Source organism: Thermothelomyces heterothallicus, assembly GCF_042370625.1.
Source record: "Thermothelomyces heterothallicus CBS 202.75 unplaced genomic scaffold P884_scaffold_38, whole genome shotgun sequence".
In the NCBI taxonomy this organism is placed as follows: domain Eukaryota; kingdom Fungi; phylum Ascomycota; class Sordariomycetes; order Sordariales; family Chaetomiaceae; genus Thermothelomyces; species Thermothelomyces heterothallicus.
In genome coordinates this window covers 119436-145212 of record NW_027192599.1, presented here as the reverse complement: position 1 = coordinate 145212, position 25777 = coordinate 119436, and the positions used below count along the sequence as shown (strand labels likewise).

At 54.8% G+C, this 25777-nt stretch overlaps 7 protein-coding genes across 7 annotated transcripts; 2 read left to right on the top strand and 5 right to left on the bottom strand.

Moving 5' to 3' along the window:
- Nucleotides 1–1305: 1305 nt before the first annotated feature.
- Nucleotides 1306–4188, top strand: P884DRAFT_288033 (uncharacterized protein; the record flags this gene model as incomplete). The annotated part of the gene is made up of 8 exons (XM_069443913.1): nucleotides 1306–2574; nucleotides 2763–2848; nucleotides 3005–3125; nucleotides 3600–3774; nucleotides 3814–3888; nucleotides 3950–3981; nucleotides 4016–4037; nucleotides 4081–4188. The coding sequence occupies exons 1-8, from the start codon at nucleotides 1544–1546 to the stop codon at nucleotides 4186–4188; spliced, it is 1650 nt and encodes a 549-aa protein (XP_069293656.1). The 5' UTR covers nucleotides 1306–1543.
- Nucleotides 4189–5970: 1782 nt separating this feature from the next.
- Nucleotides 5971–8037, bottom strand: P884DRAFT_91415 (major facilitator superfamily domain-containing protein). Its single transcript, XM_069446171.1, has 4 exons — nucleotides 7862–8037; nucleotides 6560–7737; nucleotides 6388–6467; nucleotides 5971–6297 (listed from the first exon to the last, which is right to left on the bottom strand). Exons 1-4 carry the CDS (start codon nucleotides 7887–7889, stop codon nucleotides 6072–6074), a joined length of 1512 nt encoding a protein of 503 aa, XP_069293655.1. The 5' UTR covers nucleotides 7890–8037; the 3' UTR covers nucleotides 5971–6071.
- Nucleotides 8038–10457: 2420 nt separating this feature from the next.
- P884DRAFT_211875 (acyl-CoA N-acyltransferase) lies at nucleotides 10458–11093 on the bottom strand (the record flags this gene model as incomplete). Its single annotated transcript, XM_069439116.1, has 1 exon — nucleotides 10458–11093. The coding sequence occupies one exon, from the start codon at nucleotides 11091–11093 to the stop codon at nucleotides 10458–10460; it is 636 nt and encodes a 211-aa protein (XP_069293654.1).
- A 2950-nt stretch (nucleotides 11094–14043) lies between these two features.
- On the top strand, nucleotides 14044–16597 carry P884DRAFT_318063 (aspartic peptidase domain-containing protein; the record flags this gene model as incomplete). Its single annotated transcript, XM_069445330.1, has 6 exons — nucleotides 14044–14527; nucleotides 14585–14772; nucleotides 14950–15057; nucleotides 15142–15304; nucleotides 15404–15440; nucleotides 15525–16597. 6 exons carry the CDS (start codon nucleotides 14044–14046, stop codon nucleotides 16351–16353), a joined length of 1809 nt encoding a protein of 602 aa, XP_069293653.1. The 3' UTR covers nucleotides 16354–16597.
- Nucleotides 16598–17400: 803 nt separating this feature from the next.
- Nucleotides 17401–20316, bottom strand: P884DRAFT_273212 (uncharacterized protein; the record flags this gene model as incomplete). Its single annotated transcript, XM_069442573.1, has 1 exon — nucleotides 17401–20316. The coding sequence occupies one exon, from the start codon at nucleotides 20314–20316 to the stop codon at nucleotides 17401–17403; it is 2916 nt and encodes a 971-aa protein (XP_069293652.1).
- Nucleotides 20317–21629: 1313 nt separating this feature from the next.
- On the bottom strand, nucleotides 21630–23036 carry P884DRAFT_288028 (uncharacterized protein; the record flags this gene model as incomplete). Its single annotated transcript, XM_069443912.1, has 6 exons — nucleotides 21630–22029; nucleotides 22090–22132; nucleotides 22170–22330; nucleotides 22374–22673; nucleotides 22734–22763; nucleotides 23017–23036. The coding sequence occupies 6 exons, from the start codon at nucleotides 23034–23036 to the stop codon at nucleotides 21753–21755; spliced, it is 831 nt and encodes a 276-aa protein (XP_069293651.1). The 3' UTR covers nucleotides 21630–21752.
- A 419-nt stretch (nucleotides 23037–23455) lies between these two features.
- P884DRAFT_232320 (P-loop containing nucleoside triphosphate hydrolase protein) lies at nucleotides 23456–25120 on the bottom strand. The gene is made up of 3 exons (XM_069439849.1): nucleotides 24910–25120; nucleotides 24208–24851; nucleotides 23456–24132 (listed from the first exon to the last, which is right to left on the bottom strand). The coding sequence occupies exons 1-3, from the start codon at nucleotides 25041–25043 to the stop codon at nucleotides 23741–23743; spliced, it is 1170 nt and encodes a 389-aa protein (XP_069293650.1). The 5' UTR covers nucleotides 25044–25120; the 3' UTR covers nucleotides 23456–23740.
- Nucleotides 25121–25777: the final 657 nt, after the last annotated feature.

The window sequence follows — 25777 nt, the reverse complement described above, 5'->3', positions numbered from 1 at the left end:
CAGAAGAGGCACTGCACTTGGTTGCTTGATGGCGGCTGCGATGCAGTCTGGTTGTCTCTCACCAACCCAGCCGAAGGTGGGCCATGTCCTTCTCTGATGCATCTGACGAGCTGGCTCAACCATCATGGCGGTTTCATGCGTCCTGGATCGCCTTATTTTCTTGAGAAACTGCCCTCTACCTTCGCTAATGATCGCTCGCTCATCCTCCGTCTGCAAAAAGAGCCCCCGAAGAAGATCGTACCTCTGCATGGACATGGACTTGCTTTGGCTGTGCCATTTTCGCTAGGTTCTGCCCATTAAGTCATTGGTATGCTCAGCGTCTGGCATGACTTGAGGTCCTGATACTGTACCAGAGGATCTCGCACTAATCAAGGTTTGAGGCCCCGCCTCACTGGCCGCAGCCATTGGGAAGGCGACTGCCTATGTCATCCAGTTCATTCTTATACACCCACTGGATATCTAGAGGGGCACTTTCCCCTCCTCTTCTGGTCGCTCCCACTTCCGCTTGAACTTCCTTATTTAGGCCGGCTTCATTGGGAGTTGAGATGAGGTATTGATGCAGCGCAAGTCACGTTGGAGACAGCCACTGTGTATATTAGGGGCGAACAATATCAATATCAACGGTTTAGCTTCGATAGTTAGTGGGCACCTGGTCTCGTCGCTTGGTCTTGACATGGTTGAACATCGACTGGTGTGGGGATATGGCAACGGACCGAAGATGCCGGGTCCGGGAACTGGAGCCGCGGGGCATGATGGAAACGGATTCGCTATTTCTTCTCGGCCTCGCCCAAATAACAGGTTTGGGAAACACCATGCGTCTGATCGTGACGTGGATCGCCATGTTGGGAAGCTGTGTACTGTACAATGTGTGTGTGCTTCGCTGTCCGTGTCGACAGCTCCCAATCTGGAAGTGCCTCGGTTGGAATCAGGTCCGGGTACCCTGCTTGTGCCTTGTAACTATGTATGTATGTATGTACATATGTATGTAAATACACTAATCCGTACATACTACGTATATATATCAGTACATACCTTGCAAGCTCAACCTTTAGTGAATTGAGCACACACCCCCGTATAGTAGGGTCAAAGAAGCCATTGCCGCTTTGGAAGACACTCCGAGAAACAAAAACTCGCGCTTATAATGTTTAGAACTTGCAGTAATCCGTACATACATACATACAACAGAATATCGTGCTCCAAAACTACGGGTACTTCGGGCCCTGGCGTGTCCATCCAGCGGCACCGTGTGGGGGCTGCACCTTGACTCGGCCAGCTTTATCGGCAACACCGCGGCCCCCCTCGCGCTGAACGGCTTGGCCTTATTATTATACAACAGGCCGAACCGGGAACGGTTTACAAGGTCCCGGCAGTCCCGGCACGGTATCTTAATTTGCGAATCCTGCCCGGGCGGGTGATCACACCGCATTACATTTTCTTGCTGCGAAGTGACCGGCTGTGGACTCTAACTTGATCGACGTCTTTGTTGTTCGGTCACGGAAGGCGAGAAAGAAAAAGGCCAGTCGTGTCGAACGACAACGACAAGATGGCGTCAAATGCAGCGACAAGGCCTGGGGCAGGGCCGCTCCCCTTCATGACCAAGCTCTCCCCCTGTGTCTACTTCTATCGCCCGGAAACGCCTCCGTTGGCGCCCCCGACCTCCGAGAAGACCTCCCACTCGACCAGGACGGCGCCCCCAAGACTGATCGTCCTCGCTACGTGGATGGGCGCGCGAGAGCCGCACATCGCCAAATACCTGCTCAAGTACCGAGACCTGTACCCGACCTCTCCGATCCTCCTCCTGCGCTCCGAGCCGCGCCACTTCATCCGTCCGGGTACGGGCGCGCGCGACTTTGCGCCCGCCGTCCCGTGCGTCCGCTCCATCTTCCCCGACCTCGGCGGCCCCGGCTCCGGCGGTGGTGATGATGCGGCGGCCAAGGAAGAAGCCGGACGGCCGGACAGAGAACCGCAGCTGCTCCTGCACGCCTGGTCCAACGGCGGCGCCTCCTCGCTGGTCCAGCTCCGCGCGGCGCTCGGCCTCTTGCCGGAGGAGGAGAAAACCTCCCCCCCCCCCTCCTCCTCCTCCTCCTCCTCTTCTTCTTCCTCGTCCTCGTCCTCGTCCTCGTCCTCATCCTCCTCTCTCCCGCCGTACACGCTCGTGCTGGACTCGGCCCCGGGCGCGTACCGGTACTGGGCCAGCTACCGGGCCTTCACGGCGGGGCTGAGCGGGTGGGCGCTGTGGCTGGCGGCGCCGCTGGTGCACGCGCTCTGCGTGTGGTACTGGGTGCGGCACGCGGTGGTGGGCCGGGGCCGGACGGGCCCGCTGGCGCGGCTGCGGCGGGCGCTCAACGACGCGGTCGCGCGCCGGGCCGAGCTCCGCCGCGCCTACGTCTACAGCCCCGCGGACCGGCTCGTCGGCTGGCGCGACGTCGAGACCCACGCCGCCGACGCCGACCGCGCCGGCTTCGCTGTCGTCCGCAGGGAGAGGTTCGACGGCAGCGAGCACGTCGCCCACGTCCGCGTCGACGCTGACAGGTACTGGCGCGTCGCGAAGGAGACTTGGGAAGGTTTGGCTGAGTGATTGGGGGAGGGGGGGGGGGGGGGGGGGGGGGGGGGGGGGGGGGGGGGGGGGGGGGGGGGAGGGGAGGCGCAGGTCTTTAACGTTAGATGTTGTTTCTCGTCTGTGCGCGTTTGTGCGTGTGTGCGAGGCGCTTGCGGAATAACTAATAGTGTGCTTGGGAACCGATGAAATACAGATCACGTAGATTAGCTACTCATATCCCTTGGGATATTAGATCTCAAATGACATCGTCGTTTGGCGATGTCAGATGGCAGTCTTTGGTGGGCACAAGTCCAACTCATATTCGACGTCCACGGCATTCGCTCCCTTCTTCACTGTGTTCCACTGTGTGTACTGTACGTTGTTCAGTGTGTGTGTGTGTGCGCGTTTCTCCGACGCCGTATCCAAAACTCAACCACACGCACCACGTCCTCCCACCAACAACAGCCCACCTCCTTCCTCCGTTTGTGCCGAGTATACCTCGTCCCATTGCTGCGCTTGAGAATGAGCATGCCATTATCATTACCGTCGTCACTCATCTGCGTCATCGCCTCGTTATGCTCGTGCCGTCTGCGCCCTGGGGCCGTCTCTCTCTAGGGAACTGCGGGAGCAACCCGCTCCTATACTTCTCGTCGGATACTAAGCCGTTGGCCCTGAGGAAGTAAGGGCCGTATGGGTGGTATAATGCATACTGGTATGGATACGCGAAACCCTTCGCCGCCGGAAAACGTCTCGGACTGCTGTTCGGTGGAATGCAAGGGTGCGTAGTCCTGGTTCGAGAGCGGGCGCGCGTGCGTGCGCAGCCGGTGACCTTGGTGTATATATATATGTATGTGTGTGTGCGTGTGTGTGTGTATGGGTGTGCGTGGGCGTTCTTCGGTAGACAGGTTGAGGAGGTGTGCTGCGCCGCGAAGACACGATGATGGCAAGGGCGGCATGGCAAGCAGGCGCTCCCCTTATCAAGGCGTAGAAGAAAAGGGGCCTTCTCATGACACTCGCTGTTTCTTGTTCTTGTGCTTGCCGCTCCCTTGATCCTCGTCAGCCGGTGGTTTCTCGCGCTCGGGCCGGCATGCGCTTGCCACCTCGAGGGCCTCGTTCTCGTCCACACCGCCATCGTAGCCCTCGTCGGCGTACAGCTCGGCCGCGCACGAGTCGCATTCCTGGTCGTGGTCCTTCTCGTCCACCGAGATGCCGGCCTTACAGGTGCCAAAGCTTCCGTTATTTTTCGCCTCGAGACAACTGAGCTGTTGACTTAGCTCCTGCCATACAAAGGCCCCGGAGCAGTGCGGGCACGTCCCCTTGAAGACGACGAGGCGGCACATGGTTGGGAAGTTCCTCGAGCGGCCGGAAGCCGGACAGCCCCTCTGATTGATGTGGTGTTGTGTTGCAGAGCGGGCGCAACGGAGCAGAGGTGAAAGGGCTCCGTGTCCCCCCCCCCCCCTCCCCCCGCGCCGGAAGAAAAGACGCAGAACTCGGCCGGGTGGCGCAACTCGGGCGACTCCGCCGGACTAGCAGGACCCCAGAACCGATGGCGCGGCGATTCGGCCGCCCTTTGCCTGCGGACGGGGAGAGGGCGGACGAACAGATTGATTAGCGTAAACGGAATTCGATGCCTTGCAGAGGGAACCTAGGCTCCGAGAGCATGTTCCGAGACCAGAGTTGTCTAGTTGTAGGAGGTGGAAGGGTAGACGTTGCCCTGTTCGTCGGCGGGCGAGGGAGCCCCACTCTCTTGTCAAAGATGCTCGGCTAGACGAGCGTGGGGTCCGGAAACGAAGAGAGGCGAGAGACTCGTCTCCGCGGCCAGCCCGACAGGGATGTCGTCAGTCGAACGGCGTCGTGGTCCAAAGGCGATCGGCGGGAGTATGTATGTAATCCGTACATACCTATTGTATTCGTATCATACACTAAATGATGATGGCTGGAGCTTCGAGCGCCGCGGCAGATTGATAAAAAAAATTAAGAAAAAGCGAAACAGTGTGGGAACGCTTGGTGAAAAAAATCGCCGACAATTTTCTTTTCGGTTGTCCACCGCCGTGTTGTAAATCTTAAAAGAGCGGCCAATTGGCGCGCAGGTGCGAACGAAATACGGAATACCCTCGGCGGATCTTTGCATCATCAGATCGCGACGCTGGGCGAGATAGTGTAATCAAATTCGGCTTGCTGCATGCTTGTGAACTTGGCAAGGGTTCGACACACCTGGCAGCGGGGCGGCACATGGGTTCTGACCGAAAACCCAGCAGTGGTTCAAAGGGCGGGCCCTGCCGCATCATCCCCGCCCCCAGGTCCGATCCCTCGACAGCAACAGCGGGCAACAGCATCCGCTCTTGGAACTTGACCCAGCCATGGCCATCGAGCTAGGGTCTCTCTATCTCGTCTCATGGTCACCATGCTCTATCTCTGATGAAATCGTTTAGCCCGACAGACGTATCTAAAATACTGCATGGGCAGTGGGCGATGCTATCATTAATGTAGTTAGTTGTAGGCCTGCTGGAACCCATTTCTGGTAGTTGGGTTCCTAGGCGAATGAGACAAGAGAGGGGGAAAAAAAAAGACTTCAATAAACCAAGGGAATGATGCTTCGTCGTCTTTTCGGTCTTTGACGTTTTATTACGGAGTAGTTACCTGCCGATGTAGGGTGTCACCATGAGTTGCTTTTATACTTAATTATATCTTTACCGTAATTATTACCCGTGCTAAGTTAAGTTGTTGCAGGGTCATGGGAAGGCAGCCAAGGTCTTATCAAGTCTAGGTTTTCTTCGGCTGCGTGGTGACCTGAAAGGATTGACTCTGGTTCCATATAGCCGAGACCCAAAGAGATCGGAAACAAGCATAATTCACCTCATCGCTCATCACCTATCATCATCTCTCCGTTCTTTGATGCCAAGACTTGCCGCCATCGCGAGTTTGCGGGTTTCAAGTGCCGCATCAATACCAAAGGCCGCAAGTTTGGCGGACAGCAAAACAAGAGGCCTTCAACACTCGGCAAGTTGACATCGAGCCTGCTTTTCGAGACGAATTGGATCTAGGAAGCAAGCCCTTGAAAGCTCTCGTGCCAATGAGCTTGGGGGGCGACTAGGGTTGCGATGTTGTTGTTCGAGATTCACCGTTCATGTCCTGCTCTAAATACACCACAAAGGGGGGATCAGGATCTCGTTTGGCCTCCCTTTCATTCCAGTTTCCCGCGGGCGAGAGAACCGGGCCTCCCGCGAGAGAACCTGTGAGGAATGTCGACTGTGAATGGCGCATTCGCAATGAACCAGCCCGCGCAGAATCTACACATTGGCGCGTCTGGCGACTTTACGTTCAGGGGTGAGATGAATCGCAGCACGACGCTGGGAATAACACTTGAGATAGCCGACATCAATTTTCTCAGGCAGGGCCACCGAAACGAAGCACACATGTGACAGAGAAGTAAAGGAGGAAACATACGGTCCATTTCGAATCTGGCCGGCCATTTCGTCCCAGCCCCCCCGGGCCTATCAACGGTTGACATACCGTTGAGTGAACAGCCGCCTTAGGTCCAGTACCGAAAGTTCGGATGGTTGTTCCCAAGGGCTTCCTGCTCCTCCTCTGTCAAACCCTCGAGGCGGTAGTCCCTCTTTCCAGCGGCTCTCGCCTTGTTTTCGTACAAGCAGTAGAGGATGCCAAAGATGGCCAGGATGACGGTGCCGATCTGACCACACAGGTTGATGGTGTGCCCGGTGTGATATCGGGGAGCGTCGGATCGCGTGTAGGTCCATCTATACGTGGTTAGTGATTGAAAGGGGTTTTTTCCTTCTTCTTCTCGGGGACGGGAAGGAAATGATGAGAGACAATATCGGGTCACTCACGTCGCCACGATGCCACCGATGGTGCCCAAGGTCACGATGTAGCCGGAGCTCACGGCACGGACCGAGGGGCCAGCCGAGTTCTGCTCCACACATTAGTCATACCGGGCCGAGGAGGAGAAAGGAAAAGAAAAAAGAGGACCAAAAAAAAAAAGGGGGGGAGACGGAGACTGACGTTGATTCCCCAGGCCAGGAAGCCAGGGCCGCCGGGGAAAGCTCCGACGGTGACAAAGTAGAGGGCCATGTAGCGGAGCTTGGGGTTCTCGACCCAGCGGAGGATGGCGAAGCCGGTGAGGGCGATGCAGGAGAAGGCGGCGAGCCAGGCGCCGCGCTGGCGGGTCTTGTCGCTGACGTAGGCGACGGCGATGGCGACCAGGCAGGCGGCGACGTAGGGAGGCACCGAGTAGAGCTGGGCCTTGGTGTCGGTCCACCCGAGGTCCTGCAGGATGGTGGGCATGAAGACGGAGAGGCCCTGGACGGTGATGTTGATGAGGAAGAAGCCGAGGGCGCAGGTGTAGTTGTGGACGCACAGCACGGCGTGCTTGATGTCCCGCCAGGTGACCTTGCCGACCGGGTTGGCCTTGTGCTCGCGGACGAGCCGCTCGGCGGCGATGCGGCGCTCGCGCGCCGTCAGGAACCGGGCCTCGCCGGGCGTCGTGGGCATCCAGACGGGCGCGGCCAGGCCGACCAGGATGGTGACGAGCCCTTCGAAGAAGAAGATGTTGCGCCAGCGGGCGATGCGCATCGAGCCGACCCCCCACTCGGGGATCCTGGAGAGGCCGGTGGCCAGGAGGCCGCCGAAGGCGCCGGCGATGGAGGCGGCCGAGACGTAGATGCCCATGCGGAAGAGCATCTCGTTGCGCTTGTAGAAGCAGCTGAGGAAGAAGGCCAGGCCCGGGAACGCGCCGCCCTCGAAGAGGCCGAGGAAGACGCGGGCGACCATGAGGCCGGCGAAGTTCCGGACGAAGGCGGTGCACAGCGAGATGAAGCCGAAGCCGCAGACGAGGAGCGGGAGGTAGAAGCGCGGGCCGAAGCGCTTGAGGATCATGTTGCTGGGCACCTCGACGAGGAGGTAGACGATATAGAAGATGGAGAGGGCCCAGTTCAGGCGCACGCCCCCGAGGTCGAGGTCATCCCTCATGCCCTGGATGCTGGCATTGCCGATGTTGATGCGGTCGAGGAAGCACAGCATGTATAGCACCGTCACCAGCGGCACCGTGTGCCGATCGATCTTGCGCCGGATCGCCCGCTCCTCCTCCTCGGTCCACTCGAGCTCCGAGTCTGGCACGCTGGCGTCCGAGTATTCGGCCTCTTTCGTCGAGTCGACTCGGGACTGCTCAATTTGCTGAGCTGCTTTTGGAACAGAAAGAGTAATTGGAGGTCAGCAGTGAGTTCACCCTCTCTTCTTCCTCTTCCTCCTCTTCTTCCTCTTCTTCTTCATTTTGGAATTCCGCCGTATTGGGGGCAAATCACGTACCAATCTCCTTCTCCCCGCTGTCCGACATGGCGAGCGATGGTGCTTAGGGTGCCCCCGTGTGAACTGGTCAATAGGCGTGGCAGTGAAAGGGGAAAGAAAGAATAGAGAGCTGGGGATCCGCGTAGAGGATCTCTCACCAACGAGCAAGAGCCACAACAACCGCCACGACTAACTAGTGTACACACAAGGAGCACCAAACAATGCCAGAGTAGACCGAAAGGGGACCAGGACCGGCAGGCCGAGTGGGGAGGTCAAGCATCTTGAGGACGCTGAACTAGAGAGGGTACACGTGATGGTATACAAGTACAAGGTCAAGACCCGAGTTCAGCAGTGATAGCACAGGGGACCCATTACTCGGTCCCGAACCCTACCCCCGCACCCTCCTTGTTCTTTGCTACGCTTGGGCCTGCGAGGTTGCTTTGATGGGGGAAGGAAGCAAATGGGGGCTAAACCAAATAGCGGCAATGTTGCAAGCACCGGCAGATTATAACCGGGGAAAAAAAAAAGGGGTGGGGGGGGGAATATGGTTCAAGGGAGGACAATTGCAGGGAAAATGGTTGGCAAACAAGGGAAAAAAGGGGGGGGGGGGAGTGTTGGGGCCGGGCGGTAGCTCTCGGCGGTAGGGGAGATGGGGAGCAGGGGAAGGCTACACTGCCATCGACTGAACTTACACGTTCAGTTTACGACGCTACATGCAGGTAGGTAACGCGCTGATGCTTAGCTAGTGTAGGAGAACAATCCCCGACATCCGATTGTTTGTGATTGCCGCACAGCAGGCTGCAGCTGGTCAGAACTCGGCAGATATCTTTTGGGGCCGCTCCTGGGCCGCGAACTTTTGGCAAAAGAGTTCAGCATCGAGGGCCGCCAAGCCTTTGCCGAGAGCGTTCAGAATGCGGGGGAGGCAAGGCCAAGCAAGGGCTTCACAACCGGGGAGACCAAGAAGCGGGCGGCACGGCAGGAAGCCACTGGATTCCGTGCCCTATGTAGTTAACTAGGCGATGTACATAGTGTAAAAGTCCCCGTGTGCGATATAGTGTTTTACGAACTTACGTGGGAAGGTCAACTACCAAGATGCATTCCGTATTGTTCATATGTCCATACAATACTCCTTAATTACACTACTGTGTAGTGCAGTGTATAAGGAGGGAGAGATGGGGTTTCGATATGCTGGCAAGGGTTCTCCGCAGCAACGACGCGGGATCAGAACCGGAGAATTGAGTCGGGAGTTGAGGTGGACCCCGGGGTCTCCCATGCCAAGTCCCGGTTGGGTCCAGAAGGGTCTCTCCAGTGGCTCACTCTCAATACTCCGTATGGTTGTCTGAGTCCGGGGGGAGGGACCACGGGCAGCCAGTGAAGGTTGACCCAGCTGAACTCCGCTTGGCTCGTAACATGGTGAGCAGCAATCGTGAGTAGCAATTTTGGTTACTCTGCTTGGGACAGTGCTTCGCCGTTTGTGAACTTTTTGTTGTTGCTGCTATTACCTATCATTGTTCTTCACCGAGAGAGTAATTAAGATGCTAAGTCTAGTGATACTTGTTACCTAGGCACCTGAGGTAGAAGGCGGCGAGCCGATCGGATTTCGGAGAAAGATTAAGGGAGCGAGCGGTTGAAGGGCCACCACCGGACGACTGAGACCAACCGACGGTCATGCTCCTCGCTCTGGAGAATGACGTACCCGGAATTTGTGTTGGCCGGCAAGTGCGATCGGCTGATTTGTCTGACTATCCAATCGACTACCCGAGTGGCTGGCTCGGCTTCCCGATCCAGCTCCTGCAGTGTCTGGCCGGCGTTGCAATCAGGCTGTTGCAACGCCGAGATTGCTGACCGGAGTCTTCCTCTCCACGAGCCAATACCGTCTGTGGTGACCACTTGCCACCATGCACGAGAGTGTGTCGGTATGTGCTTATGCATATTTACTACGCAGTATATATAAATAATGTGCGAAGTTGAGCTCGGCCTCTTATTGCTACCTGCCCTGTTTTGTATGTACATACAAATAGAGCAGGTAATTACATGCTCTCACACCCAAGTACCTCTCACTGAGGTTTGTATCGAAATCCTTGGTCATCGTTCCTTGTTCCCCCCTGTTCATTGTTCCCTCTGTCCTATCGTGAGTTCGTCTAATTCAAGATATGGATGAGGACGGCTATAACCCAAGCAGGACGGACACCAGTACGGTACTTTCGTCCTTCGCTCGAGGCGCTACTTTGTCACTCTCAATCCTAGCAAATCTCAGTTTCCTCGACGCAGTCGCGACAAGTCAGAATCTAACTTGCTCATGCCACCGTCGACGAGAAAGCCAGGCGCAGACCCCTGAATCCTATTTATTACCGTCAATAGCTTGTCCAGGACGAAGTGAAGCTGAATGGCAAGCGTGTTGACTGATTCTGCTCTGTAATAGAACACGCTTTACTATCCGACGTAATTATCTGATGGATTGGCAGGAATAGATCTAATATTCGAGGACTGTCTATTATTACGGAAAACAGACTTCGCTCGACGGTCAGAATCGAAAAGTCAGATGAAAACCGAGGGAGGATTGCAGTTCGACGCCCCTTCTATTCCCTCCCCCGATCACACCTCTTAATTAATATCTCTAATTTTTACGCCTTGGTTCTGGCAGCGAAGCGGGATCGGGCGGGCTCTCCGTACCGCCGCCGATGGCGAGCTGCATGAACACCGTATCCAGCCACCTCCCAAACTTGTACCCGGAGCCCTTCAGCGCCCCCGAGACGGTGAACCCGAGCTTCTCGTGGAACAGGACCGAGGGGTTGGAAGGCCCGCCGTCCCCAATGACGGCCACCATCTGGCGGAAGCCGAGACGCTCGCACTCCTTGACGAGAGCCTGCATCAAGCGGCGTCCCACGCCGCGGGCTCTGGCGTCGGCCGCCACATACACCGAGTTCTCCACCGTGAAGCGATATCCCGGTCGCGGACGGAACGCACTCGCGTAGGCGTAGCCCAGGATCCCCCTCGACCAGGTGTCGGGTGGTGAGGAGGAGGAAAAGGATGATGACGACGACGACGATGATGATGATGATGATGCGACCAAGCAGGGGAATCCGGCTTCCCTGAGCGCCGACAGCCTGTCTCTCATCACCGAAACGGTCGGGGGGTCAACCTCGTATGTGGCGGTAGAGTTGGTGACAACATGGTGGTATATTTCAGTGATGGCCGGGATGTCTTCGTCCCGAACGCCTCTGATGATGATTGGAAGCTGTTCTCGTTCCATCTCACGGCAGGTGTTGCGGTTGGTCCTTGCTGGGTCGCGCGCGGCAGTTGTCAGTCATTGATAATTAGGGCGTGACAACGGTTGGCGACGAAGATGCGCGCGAGATGGAAGCCCCGCGTGTGACTCATTGATTCATTGATTCATGGGCAGCCTGAAGGACTGTTATGATACGCCCTAATATAACCCCAACCCTTGTTGCATTACCTGCACATGTGTGCCGCGGAAGAAAACAAATAATAAGTAATTAAGCCTCTGTAAGCAGTTCGTGTTGTTTACCCTTCTTCGGAACAGAATCCCGCACGCGAGTGACCTTGAGGTAGGATCATAGCTAATTAATTTAGGTACTCAGGTAGACACATCCATAGATATATAATTATACTTAGACCTTCTTTTTCTCCCTAAACGAATCTCCAAAGAATCAACAAGGCGTAGAGATGCTCATCGCAGTGGTCAAAAATGGCAGCCTGTGAGATTCTTGAGGGGGGTCCTGCGGGCCCTGCCACACCGAAATTCCACAAACCGACAAAACTTCTGGATGAGGCGTACGTACACTGGGCCCACGTCTCCTCTTCTTCGCGCCGCCCACTCGGGACTCGCTGGCCAAAGAAAAAGGGCCATACGGCTGAGAGGTGGGCGTGGTGATGCCGACAACATCGAGAAACCATTGGACGATGAGGGAATTGAGTAATTTCCTGCCCACAAGGCTGCGTGTTCCTACGATGCAGGGTGCTCCCGCACTGCTGGGTGTGTGCATTATTAACGATGGAGTGTAACTAGTGTATGGCGAATAGGTTGACGAGGCGGAGCAGCAGCTGGAGGTCAAGCTGAGCCGGGGCTGTTAACAAATCTCGAGATGGATGGATAAGTCGGGACCCCTGTTTTTGGGCCACCCCCCATTTGGGCCACTTAGCAAATCTTGGCACCCACACCCACCCATCATCTTCAACCTTCTATACAACAGTCTGTTCAACCTACTACAATACAAGAAGCCTCTGAATCTATACCTTCTGACCCACTCTCTTCAGCTATAGAGCCCTCTATACGGCCGGCTTTAACCTAGGCCTGGTAGATCTGTTTAATCGTAGCGAACTGCTTATTCGGATCCCTGACTACCCTCTTCCTCTTCGACGGCCAGGCTGCCTCTAACTATGCCTTCAGAGCTTCGTTTTCCTATTATAACTAGGCTAGTTAAAAGTCCTTCCGGTCGAACGCTTTTTTAACCTTCCTAAATAGGAGCCTACGTATAGAGAGGTACTAAGTCTTAGTAGCCAGATTGGTTAGCTGACTACGTAAGTCTGACTTCCTCTATAGTATATTAAAAATTAGGTTAGTAGCTCCTTTTAATAGCTAGGAGTATTAAATAGGTTCCGGAGTCTATATAGAAGCTAGCTATTAGCTAGTATTAACTATATTATTAGAGTTTTCTAATAGAAGTCTACTTATTAGAGGTTTAACTAGATTAACTAGCTATAATCTAGATGCCCTCTATCCTACTTTGATATTCTAAGATATAATAGCCTCCTTCCAAGCCCTTATAATATATTTAATTATTAATTACTTACCTATTGCTAATGACTTAGCCTAGGAAGTTATATTATTAAGGAGCTTCCGGTAGGTATATTTTAGGGGGGAGAAGACTAATAAATCTAATAGTTAGAGGATATAAGAGGTATATAGTAGTAAAAAGAGTAACTAAATATTATTCTTATAATATAGTTATATAAAATCATTAGTTAAATAACTATTATAGCTATCTAGAATTAGAAGCTATTACTAGGAACTGTCCTCTAGCTAGGTATAAGGAATAAAGACTTCTTAGAGCTATTTGACTATAATAGTTTGGTTAGTCTAGCCTATCTCTATTACTATGAACTTCTAGTCCTTTAAATCTGTCTTATTAATAGGAAACCACTATTATTAAAGACTCTTACCTCTAAAGATAACGACTAAGGGAAGGGATATCCCTATTATAAAGATATACTTAAGGAAAGAAGTCTATACCTACAAATTAGGAACCTTTTGCTATATTATATATATTTAAATACTTCTAACTACTAGCCTATTAGTTCCTTAGCCTTCTATAATACTATATTTATCTATATTCTAATAATTAGCTAGTAAAATATCCTTAATAGCTAGGATATTTAGCTATAACTACTAACTATATATAATTAAGTTAGTAGCGCTATTGATATAGACTAAATCTATCTTATAGGCTTATTAGGTTTGAAGGATAGGGTTTCTATAAAGGAACTAGGTTATCTAGCCTTTTCCGACTATTATATAGCTAGCTCCTTATACCTAGAGTATTCGGCTAGTAAACTCCCTAATTTACATATAGGTTAGTAGGATACCTAGGGTAACTTAGATCAATACCTATTAGGTAAGCTATTCTTCTTATATACGACTAAGTATCTAGAGCGATTCGGCACCAGTTAAATGGTTTTAGTAGCCGTATAGTCAGTTCTAAATAGTAGCTTGTAGAATACCGAACTCTTTGGCGATAGATCGAATTAAACTGTTACCATTATGGTATTTAGCAAGCGTATCCTATAAATCCTACTAGGTATACTCCATTTTGACTGTTTAATATACTGACGAAGTTTGAAGTGGTAGAGTTGTAAATTGAAGAAGTTGTGGTTGATTGAAGTGGTTAGGTTGAAGAAGCGGTGTGGCATGTGTATGTGGCCCAAATGGGGGGTGGCCCAAAAACAGGGGTCCCGACTTAGATAGTGCATCATAAATACCTCAAGAGCCGGGAGAGAGCCTCGAGTCCCCTTCCATCCTATTTCCCTCATCAAGCTCACGAGAAGGTCACCTCACCGTTGCCGTCGTCGCGTAGGGGCGACTCTGTCACTCTCTTCTGAGCTCTGTCCTTCATTACATTACCTAATACCTTTAATTAATATTATTAGTTACTTGATTCAACCTAGTCCTTCGTTTCGACGCCATGTCATTCGCTCTCTACGCCGTGGCCCTCCTTCCGGTCGCCGTGCTGGGTGCTGGCCTCTCCGTCCCGGAAGACAACCGGATGGTTCAGCAGGATGGGCTCCTCCGATACCCCCTCATGCCCCGGCTAGGCAATCTTCTCTTTGGGAAACACTCCAACATCACCAGGAGACAGATCGATACCGGCATTTTTGACCCGCTCTCTGGCACCTTGTACACCATCGAACTGACCCTCGGCACCCCGGGCCAGACGGTCGCCGTCCAGTTCGACACGGGCTCGGACATGCTCTGGGTAAACCCCTTCTGCTCCAAGGCGGCCGAGCCCGAGTTCTGCGCTGCCCAGCCCAGGTTCACCGACTCCTCCACCCTCGTAGACTTCGGCGAGCAGGGCAATATTACCTACGGCATTGGTTATGCCTACTATGAATATGTGGCTGACTACGTCGCCATTGGCTGTAAGTGCCACATGAGCTCCCGAGTCCTCCGTACGAGAAAATAGAGCACAAGAAACTTACTCGTGTCTTGCGTGTTTCAGCGGCCAGGATCACGCAGCAGGTCTTCGGTGTTGCCTTGGACAGTGCCCATGCAGACGTGGGCATCTTCGGCGCCGGCCCGAACTTGGACGGATGGGACTCCGCACACCCGCTCGTTGTGGATTTTCTCGCCCAGCAGGGGTAAACCAACAGCAGGGCCTTCAGCATGGACCTCAAGGGATTCGAAAGCGCACGGGGTGAGTTGCCCCCTGAACTGAGGGCCTTTTTTTGCGCTCCCCGTCACGAATGGAGAGCGGCGTCACTAACCAGGACGGCCCCGGGAGGCAGGATCCGTCATCTTTGGAGGTATCGACACCGAAAAGTACAGGGGAAGCCTCATCAAGCGCCTAATCATCCCCGCCGCCGAATCTTAGGACGGATACACAAGGTTCTGGATCTATCTCGATGGTATCTCGGTCAACCAGCCGGATGGTGACGTCGTCACCGTCTTCAGCGCCCCCGACGGAGGCAAGGGCCAGCCTGTCCTGCTCGACAGCGGTTACACTCTTAGTGCCTTGCCGAGACCTATCTTCTAGAAGCTCGTCGCTGCCTTCCCCTCTGCTCAGTACGTTAGCAGCGCCGATATGTATGTTGTCGACTGTGCCGACCATGGCGAAGGGGGCTCGCTCGACTTCACCTTCGGTGGCAAGACCATCAACGTGCCCTACCACGAGTTTGTCTGGCCCCAGCCTGAGTCTAATACCTGCGTCTTAGGGGCATTTGAGGACGGTGAGTGCCTTTGGATCGCAATTTCATATATGGTTGCCCCCCCCCCCCCCCCACACACACAATACCCACCGAAAATTACTGACGTGAAACTTGTACCAGACTTCCCCGTTCTTGGTGATACCTTCCTCCGGTCTACGTACGTCGTCTACGACTAGGACAACCACAACATTCACCTCGCTCAGTCGGACGACTGCGGTTCCAATCTCGTGGCCATTGGCAGCGGCCCCGACGCCGTTCCGTCCATCGTCGGCGAGTGTGGCAAGCCGGAGCCGACTTCGACGACCTCCTCCAAGACCAGCTCAAAGACGTCGACCGCTTCCAAGACTTCATCAACGTCGGACTCGATTTCTTCTTCTTCTTCTTCTTCTTCTTCTTCTTCTTCTTCTTCCCACGTGACAACCTCGTCGTCCAGCACCACCGCCACCACCCTCAGCACGCACAAGCCTCCGTTCCCGACCGCCAGCGGCAACTTCACCACCACCCGGTTCCCCACCACCACCACCACGACCTCGTCCACCATCAGCAAGAGCACCTTGACCATCACGAGCGCGACCACCTACACCATCACCTCGTGCCCGCCCACCGTGACCCGCTGTCCCGCCCACGAGGTCACCACCGAGATCATCACCAAGACGACGGCCGTCTGCCCGGAGACGACGGCCACCTACACCATCCCCCGGACCATCACCTGCCCCGGCAGCGGCGGCGACTCGTGCCCACCCGGCGCCACCCGGACCACCAGCCTGACCGTCACGCTCTCCCCCGTGGGCCCGACCGACCGCACCGCCCACGTCGTGCCCGGCGTCACCACCACCACCTCCACCGCCATCACTGCCGCCCCCACCGGCCAGACGACCACCACCCTGGTGCCGGCCCTGCCGCCGCCGCCGCCGACGACGACGACGACGAGCGGACACTGGGGCATCAACGGCACCGTGACGGCGACGTCCAAACCTCCCGCCGTCACTGCCGGCAGCGCCAAGGTCGGGCTGGTGTCCGGCGCCATGGCGATCGTGGCGGGAGTGATGGCGGTTCTGATGGCTCTGTGAGGTGCTGACGCTAGCCGTCTGTGATCAGGGGTTATCGATTATTGATCAGAGGAATGATTTGTGTGTGTGTAGGTAGGGGTAATATGGAGACGTTGGAGTGCTTTGGATTCGTACGGAGGGTGATGTATTAGTAATTAGATTTATGCCGGAAGGATGAATGTAATGACGGGGAGGTAATTTCGACAAGAAAATCACATAGTAATTCATCAGATTACTCTGTGTTATTATATTTTCTGGCTCAAGGCTACACTTGATGTGTAATTTTATTTTATTTTTTCATCTCAATCAGTACGTTTCGAAAGTTACAAGCTTTACCTACAACGCGAACCACGAAGTTCTTAACAAAGGACATAGTGAAACACGTTCTCAGGTTTTGTCCTTCAAAGCTCGAAGCACCTGTAAGGATGTCTGGGAGAGGCATGATTAATATGATACGTATAAGGCTATAATTCATGACAAACATATCACCTCTAACGAGAGAGCCCCCAACCCCGGCGGTAGGGCCGGGTTTTCTGGCAGACACTGTATCCTTGAGCACGTCATTCATGATAAAGGCATCAGGGGAGGCTGTTACGTTCCCTTCGTCCAGATGCTAATACCAAAACCACAACGACGGCGAATGCATTCTCAAACCCGATTTCTGGGTTCTGGGCGGAGTAGTAACCCTTCCCCGTTTGGCTCTGAAGATAGGGGAGTATTATCTCAACGTCACTGATCTTTTGCATAGCTACGAAGGCGCTAAGGTTAACGATATGCGGCTCTATACCGAGAATCTTTGGGGCAATCAATCTCTAATACCGTCTTCATTTTGTGACCCAAAAATGACTGCTTCCGCAGGAATGAGTACTGAATAGATCACCTAAACGCCAGGCGCAACATAGATAACCCAGAACGCCATGCCGGGGCCCAGCCCTTGAACTCATCAGAACCCTTGACCATGTCATCATCATCACGTGTAACCGCAAGGCGAGGGACGTACGTGTCTACACAGTACGTACGCCGGTAGGATGTCTTCTAACCACGCCGCCAAACCCCGCGATGGACGTTCTACGTTCCGCCACGGTTTCTCAGGCTGCTGACTCTCCCCAGGCCAAGCCACTTCCTCTTCCCGCTTCCCGAGTTACCGCTATTACCACCACCACCACCGAGCGACACACCTCCGCCTTCACCATTCTCCACAACACCGCCGGTGCTGCCGCCCCATGACTTCCTCGACGACGACGACGATTTCCCAGAGGGAGGAGGTATGCCCACCGGAGCACCACCACCACCACCACCACCACCGGGCATCCCAGCCGCGGCAGGAGATGGCTCCAGCACGGCCCCGCCATCCCCGTCCTCGTCATCGCCGAGACCGACGGCCCTAGCGTCGACGCCGGAGCCGTCCATGAAGGACGGCTGCGACGGGCCCTTCTTCTTCCGCAGAATCGGCGGCGGCGTGGCGCCGCTCGGGCGCTCCCCATCTGCCAGCGACCCGCGGCGCACCCACGAGGGCATGCCCATCCCCAACGCCGCCGGCAGCGCCTCAGACCCCGAGCCTGCTCGCTGCCGCGACCACGATCGCGGCGGCGGCGGCTTGAACGCCGTCTGTGTCGGCGGGGCGCTGGCGGGCGGAGCCGGCACGTCCGCGGAGCCCGTGGAGCGGCGGAAGAACGCGGTCAGGCCGCGCGAGCGGGGGCGGGACGTCTGGCTTGGGGGCGGGTAGTGGCGTTGTTTGGAGAGGGCCTGCATGGGCGGGTCCTGCTTGATGGGAGCGTCTGGCTGCTGCTGATGCTGGTGGTGGTGGTGGTGGATGGGCGGCGGCGGGGCGTGGACTTGCTTGGGAGGTACGGTCATGGCCCGGCCTTGTTTCAGACCAAGCTCCGTGGGGTGGTGGTCGACAGATCGAACGTGGTTGCTATTTCTGCGGGTATGACTTCCGCGGACGGGGCTGTTGACCTTGGAAGAAGCGGAGGGGCTGGGATGCGGTGGCGGCTGCGGGATGCCTTCCATTCCAGGTTTCGTATCCGCAGGAGCTCCGGTCCTCGCGAGAAGGCTGGACTGCCGGTTCGGCGGAGATGGAGCTGCGGCACCGTTTATAGGAGTCTTACGCCTGCAGCTCATGATAGGGGGAGTAGGCCTCGAGGCTTCAATGGCATCCAGCATGTCCGCAATGGGTGTTACGGACGCATTTTTGGCCTGGGGACCCGCGTGATCTTTTCCACCGAGGGAACCGAGCATCGTGTTTGCCATCCAACCATGGGCCGAAGTCGGGAACGAAAACAGATCTGGCGAGACGCGGCCGCTGGTAGCGTTCGGGTGCACCTGCGACACAGAGCTCATCGGACCTAAACCTTCTGTGCTCTCTGGCTTCAGGCTCTCGCGGAGCCAGGTATCGATGCTCGACGTCGTCGAGTCTCTGCGATATCTGGCCGTGTATCGCGGTGCGTCTCCGTTCCAGCTGTTACCGTTGAGTGCGCGCGCATATGCCGAGTCGGTGGTCGAGGGAGACGAGCGCTGATCCGGTGCGACCGCAGCCGCAACTGACGACCCACCTGTCGCATGACAGTGTTTCCGGCTGTCAAACGCCGTGGTAGATGCGGGTTGAGCGGCCCGAGATGGCGATACGTGCTCAAGCTGCTCAGGTATCTTCGTTATGTTCGCCTCGGTCAGGTCTCGGCGATTGTGTTCGCTATCGGGTCCGTGGTCCTTGACTGGCGTTTCGTTGTTAGGCAGGGTGGTGGTTGAGAGGGTGTCTGGTGTCGGGGGCAGTGTTTGGGGATTGGTGAACTGGGCTTGTGTTATGACTCTCTCCAGAGCCTCCCGTTTCTCCTTTTTGGACTTTGGCTGGGAATGAGAGGTCGGAGGGCGGGTAATTGGTGGCTGCTCCTTCTTCCCGGTTGGCGGTTTTAGGAAATCCCTCGGGGTAGCGTGCGTTGGCTTGGGCCCCTCGGTCCGCTGAGGGGGTGATGGGGTAACTGCCATGATGCCACTAATGGTGTGGAATTGCCCACTGGCCACTCGAGAGCTGCTTGGCCGACGGTGCCCCTTTGGTGTTGACGTTCCGGCTCTGGTCGGAGATTCAACTCCCGGGGCAGCGGTTCGAGAGGGCACATCCCGCTGGTCAGGACGGTTCCCAGGTGTGGAGGGAAGGTCAACGGTCCTTCCCCGGCCGTAGACGCTGGCGAACGAGCTTTCGCTCAACTCGCTGAGCGCGGGACTCGCCAGTCGGGGGTCGATGCAAGCGGTATCAGGCGTGTCCTCGGCCAGCCGTGGAAGAGAGACGCCGCTTTCGCAGGCCAGGCCGGCCATGTATACGCTTCGAAGATTCTCGGTGTTTTCGCTCCTGTCCGAGACAAAGCTCGGCATGCGAATTGGGGTCTTGGAAGAATCGCCAGGTGTGGCCAACTCTGAAGTTTTGCTTTGGGAGCTTGGCGTTACCAAGGGAGAAGCGACTCGAGAGTACGGAGGCTTCTCAGCCTCGACCTGGAACACCATCTTCCTCTCGAGAAGGAGCTCCTCGACACGCTTCTCCAAGGCGAGGATCATCCCTATGGCCTCCTCGACGGCCTTGTCCCGCTTCTCGAGCTCACGCAGCAACGATTCGTTTAGCTCGTCTCTTTCTTTGGCCTCCCTCTCCAACGTATCGACACGCGCTTCGAGGGCGGCTTGCCTCTCTCTTCGGTGATAAAGCTCGAGTTTGAGGTCGAAGTTCTGCTTGTGCAACGTGGACAATGTCTGCTCCATCTCCTTGATGCCTAAGCCTTTCTTCGCCTTCACAGCATCGACGCCACCATCTGACCCGGGCCGATGGCTGTCGGTGGGGGAAGGGCTCCTCCGTACACGTCTGGAGCCAGAGGAGGAAAGCATATCGGTGCTCGAGTGGGATGATACACGGCCGTTCTCAAGTTGCCGTGAACGCTGCAGCCTTTCCAGTAGCAGGGGAGAGATAGGATAAACTGGCGAGTTTTCCGGGTGTTCCATTGCTTGTGTTAGGCGGTGTGTTCTGGACGAACTATCGCCCGTTCCTTGGGCAACCCCGTGGCTGTCCATCTCGGCTTGTGCTTAGGAAGGGAAGAGCAATTGGGATGATTCAGCCAATTTAGAATGAATAATTAGCTGAGGAAAATAAACAAGAAAAGTGAGAAAATCCGAATTTGGTTAAAAAAGTGACTGGAGAAAGCGTGTCAAACGCATTACCAGCAGGCGGCATTCCACCGCGCTGGTCGCGGTGGTTGTGGGGGAGCTCAATTGGCGTGGGGGATCAAAGTGCTTGCAGGAAACGGGTGAGCTCTAGTGGGTCTAGTCCCTTTCAGGCTAGCGCTGCCGGGAGGCAGCAGCGGTGCCTGGGTGCCTGTCAATCGGCCTATTAGGTGAACGTGCTTCCTGCGGTAACTATCACAGTATGGGTGTGAATTCAGTGTTGGGATTGGTCCCTGGAATACACATCGAAAATCCCAGCCTGGAACCTCTCCATTCCATTGATCGCATTGACCAACTTTTAAGTTCCTTGTTATCACCTATTGTACAAGGTTTCCAACAGAGCGACGATGTTATTTTGCACCTAATTTTTTTTTTTGTGGTTCCGAAGCTTTTCTTTTGCGAAATCGCCAGCCTCTCACGAGCGTCAGCACGAGATGCCGGCGAAGGACTCATGTGCCTGCCAATCAGGACTCTCGTCACCTGCAACCCAGCAAGCTGGAACTGATCCCGGATGCAACCAACGGGCCTTGAGCCAAGAGGTCCAACTGCGACAGTAAGGGTGCGCAGGAGTGCCCGCCCAGCCTCTACTACGTGCTTATCCGTCCATTCTCTCTGAACCAGCTTTTTGCCTGGGAGTATTCAGCGACTGGCCAGGGCGATTTTATCTCTCAGTGTCGATTCGGTACACCTCAAAGAGAACTGTGCAATGCACCATCTTCTTGTTGAGTTTCTGTCTCATTTCCATAAGTGATTTTCACTTCTCGCCCGCATTTTCCTATTATCCATCAGCATCCTGTACTATGTAAGTTCCCATGCTCCCTGCGTTATACAGGTGGAGGACCCACATGTTGCGGCGGTCAGACATGTTCGGTCCAGGCCTTCATTTGTTGGCTGCTGGCTTCGGGTACTTCAGTACCATGTTCCTAACTGCGTAGTGTATGTACGGAGGTACAGAGTTGGCACTTCTCCAAGTAATCGGCGTGGTTCAGTTCCATCAGTGGTCAAATCCACAATTACATATGTGACAGTGTACTTCTCAACAATGTTTTTGCTTTTCTGTTTACCCCTCTTTCCTTCTTCGTTTGGTTACCTCCCCCTCCCTTCCATTGCTCTCTCCTTCCTCTCCTTCCCTTGTTTCTTGTTTCCCCACTTCCCCCCTCTCATAATCCGGGCTCTCTTTCCTGCGTTTCCCCTCTCCGTTTGCACGGCCACAGGGCTCAATGCAGCACAATATCATCCAATGAACACCCTTTGCCGACCGATTCGCTCCCCATCTTCTCCCTAACCAGGTTCCTCGTCAACTCCATCAGCCTGTCGGCCAGCTCCTCGCTCTGCGATAGCTCGCTTCCTGTCTCGGGGGTGGCAGGTGCGCATATGTACTGGCCGTCCTTGTCGGCCACGGTCGCAGCATAGACGGTGGGCACGGCGCCCTCAAACTCGTCCTTCTTGAAGGGCTCGAGACCGTAAGACATGCCGAAGCCTCCGATGGGGAATCTGCGGGGTGTCAGTTGGGCTTGGTTGACAATTGCCAACGTTTTGCATGAGGCCACTGACGCCTCAAAGATGTCCGTCCTGGACTGCTTCGACGATACGAAACCTTGGATGGGTTGCGTTCATCAGCAGGTTTAGGTGACCGTTCCTAGTCAACCTGCGGTCGAAATACCGCGGGTAGAGGATGACGGCCAGCTTGCTCCGGCCATACAGCTGGTTCGGCCCCAGGTCGGTGTTGATCTCCTCTAGGGTGTCGAATTTGATATCGCTCGGTACCTTGTGGTGCATGTTGCTGGCCTGATTGCTGATGCGGACGATGTTGCCTCTCTCGGCGGTTTTTTTTGTACGAGGTCAGCTCGGCCGTCATGATACCCCGGCCCGCGTTGTTGACCAAGATGTCCAGCCGGTCCCTGTCGTGCTTGATAGTCTCAGCTATCTCCTTGATGCGAAGCCAGTCGCTCAGGTCGCACTGCAGGAAAACGATCCGATCGGCTTTGTCTTGACCCAGCTCCCTTGCCACGACCTCCTTGGCTCCATTAATGACCTCTTCCGAGACGGATAAGGTATACACCCTGTTTATGCTATGCTTGAGGAAGGTGTAAACCACGCCAAAGCCGATACCTTTCTCCCTCCAGTCACAACAGCCACTTTGCCCGTGAGATCCGGCAGTCGACGAGTTTGAATTGATGTGATCCCAGAGCCGTGACTAGACCACCGAAATTCTTAGCGAGAGTGTTCTAATTAATTTCCAAGTGTGGTTAATAATAGCGCCGGGGCACTTTGATATTGAGGAGAAGGCAGGCATACTTTAATCTCCTGCGTTTTCGGAATGGCACTAGCGTAAGGTCTTGAGGCCGAAAAGCTTCGCTTGAGCAGACTGACTGCTGCGGTAAAAGGCAAGGTGGACGGCGGTAGATTGATAAGTGGCAGACGAGGGGTAGTCAATACGCGGGTTCGCTGATCGAGCGACCGACGGGTCATTCCGTTTACGTTAGCGACTTGCAGGTCATGTATTGCCGTATAAATGACTCAAGCTTCGCCTGCTCCAAGCGATGTTCACGAGAGAAGAGATATTCAACTTAGAATTACAGCTATGACCCTGTGAAGTTCCCGAGCTTATATGTCGACAGCAGATCATACCATCCCAAGTCCTCGATTGATCCGAAGCTAGTCTACCACTGCCTGATCATCGGGCTCATGGGGAGTTGTATTATGCTTCCCTCAACCTCCGAAAATCTTGTGGCATTTGGCTCATTATCGGCACGGTCTTTTGCGGTATGTCTGGCTGAAGTGCATAAGAAAAGATGGACCCTTGTGTCCATTATGACTTGCTGTTTTAGGGGAAGTCATGAAAAACACCTGTAATTAATACCAGCAGCGGAGACAAGAGTAAATTTATAGAAGGCGGGAGAATAGAGCACCTTCTTGAGTTTGGTACAGGGGCAGTCATTAGAGGGTCATGATATCAGACACTTTAAAGAACGGCGACAAGGCAGAGAGAAAGACCTCTAAGCATTTTATCATTGACTGCACAGTCATGATTGAAACCTTCATGAAGTCATATGATTCGGGTCTTATTGACCCTTAAGTGTGTTCAGAACTCGAGTCTCGCTCGCCGTGCTGTGGTCCTCCAAGCGTCACTACAGACGATCAACGAGAATACCCCGAGAGAGATTACTCCGGTGTTTGTTATTTTGGAGTTTATAACCTTCCGTCAGCCCATCAGCTCCACGCCGTTTCGTATGGCGCCGACTACAGCCGATGTCTGTATCGCTTCGTTGGCGCCGCTTGATACCCTGTGCTCAATCTCTGCGAGCGTGTCCAACCAGGTGATCATAACCTGTGGCTTCACCTCTAATTTCATCACCTCTTCCGAAAGCGCGGTGATGATGTCAGCCAGTGCCAGGCCCTGGGCCACCTTTAGGGTGTTGATGGTGGAAAGACATGATGTCACATCGCTAGTACTGAGTAACGTGTTGAGGATCTTCTTGATGGCGTCTGGTGGCGGGGCGGCAACGCAGTTGTAAATAGTCTCTGTTGTGATGGTCTCGCGGACAATATCCTTCTCGGCAATCTTGGGCCCCTCGTGAGGTTGGAGTGGTGTACCTATGCAGCCTTTTTAGCATGTGTGCCAGACGAAGATGAAGAGAGAGAGAGAAACAAAAAGGAGGAGGGACTTACTTGATGCATGGCACGCCTGCAGCACATTTAATGCGCGGCGCATGTCGCCCTTGCTCAGCCGCACGAGCGAATCAGTCGCCTCGGGCATGATCTTGACGTTCTCCTCCTCGATGACCTTGTCTATCAAACCACGGATATCCTGCTCCTTGAGCGGGCTGAATCGGAAGCGAGTACACCTCGAGAGCAGGGCCGGGCTGAGCTTGTGGGAGTAGTTGGCAATGATGCAGAAGCGCGTGTTTGCCGTGTACTTCTCCATGATTCGACGGAGAGCCATCTGGGCCGTGTTGGTCATGGCATCGGCTTCGTCGAGAATGATGAGCTTGAAATTGGCAATCCCTGACCTTGTGGCCGACGCGCTCATGCTGAAGATCTGTTTGGTCGAGGCAAAGGTCTTGATCTGTTCGCGCACGACATCAATGCCGCGGTCATCGGAGGCGTTGAGCTCGAGCACCATTTGGCGCATGTTCTCGGCACCGTATATGCGACGTGCGAGGGCGAGGATGGTCGAGGTCTTGCCCGTGCCGGGCGGGCCGTAGAACAGGAGATGGGGTAGTCGGTTCGATTCGACGAACTTGTTGATAGTCGCGAGGATGTCTTGGTGGCCAGACACGTCGGCCAGCGTTGCCGGACGATACTTTTCGACCCTGAATGACCGTCAGTCCGAGCCGAAGACACTAGGTTTGCCGCGTGAGGTGTACACACCATGGCAGACTGTCTTCGGCCTCGACCGGGAGATTGGCGGCGCTGCGCTTCCCCTTGGCTGTGTTGTCGGAGGAAAATGTGATGTCTTTGGAGGGTGCGACATCAATGTCCATTTCGTCGTCAAAGTCGGCCATTTTGACGGTGGTGATGGCTTTACGGGAGGCAATCAGGACAGCCAAGGACACCGCAGTGGTATTTTTTTTTTTTTTTTCGATCAAGAGTAGCCGACGGTTTTGGAGTGTAGACGCCTGGGCTTCGGCGCAGGTGCACAGTGACGCGTTCAGCGCGTCTTGTGCTGCGTCCAATTAAAAGATCGCGCCACGGTTGGCGCCACCACTAGTGGGGCTGACATTTACTCTGTAATCGAAGGTTTTGTGGGGGAGAACCATCGACCTTTCAACCAACAAAATATACCACATACCACCACAGTTTCTTCAGTACTGTACCGTACAAGCAATCGGTACATTACATCTACACGAGGCTTGTCGTCTCTTCTATCGACATCGGCAGTCGCGGTCCCTCGATATCGTGCGGGATACCGAAGACCGTTTGAACTTGGGTGTCATCGTAAAAGTGACGAGGCGTTCGGCGGCGGGCGGTAAGAGCGCCTCAAACCGGAACACGGTTTGCAGAGTTAGGGAAGTCGCAACTGCATTGGTGAGACCCACGTAAACAAGGAATTGCCCTTCATTTCTGTAGGTAATATATTCCTCGCGAAGGTTCATCAGTTGTATACCGGCCTTAGATAGGTAGAGAACTGGGAGCTGGATGCCCTCGGCAAGATGGAGGACATCATCCTGGAGTTGGCTGGAGGAGGAGGAGGAGGGGCGGTGGAAGAATGATTTGATGTTGATGTCCCGGGGGGGGG

Coding starts and splice junctions, on each gene's coding strand:
- P884DRAFT_91415 (XM_069446171.1), bottom strand. CDS start 7,889: ATGTCGGACAGCGGGGAGAAGGAGATTG. Junction 6,468..6,559: donor TCCTGGCCTGGGGAATCAAC/GTCAGTCTCCGT, acceptor TGTGTGGAGCAG/AACTCGGCTGGCCCCTCGGT. Junction 6,298..6,387: donor ATCGGTGGCATCGTGGCGAC/GTGAGTGACCCG, acceptor AACCACGTATAG/ATGGACCTACACGCGATCCG.
- P884DRAFT_232320 (XM_069439849.1), bottom strand. CDS start 25,043: ATGGCCGACTTTGACGACGAAATGGACATTGATGTCGCACCCTCCAAA. Junction 24,852..24,909: donor GCCGAAGACAGTCTGCCATG/GTGTGTACACCT, acceptor ACGGTCATTCAG/GGTCGAAAAGTATCGTCCGG. Junction 24,133..24,207: donor GCAGGCGTGCCATGCATCAA/GTAAGTCCCTCC, acceptor AAGGCTGCATAG/GTACACCACTCCAACCTCAC.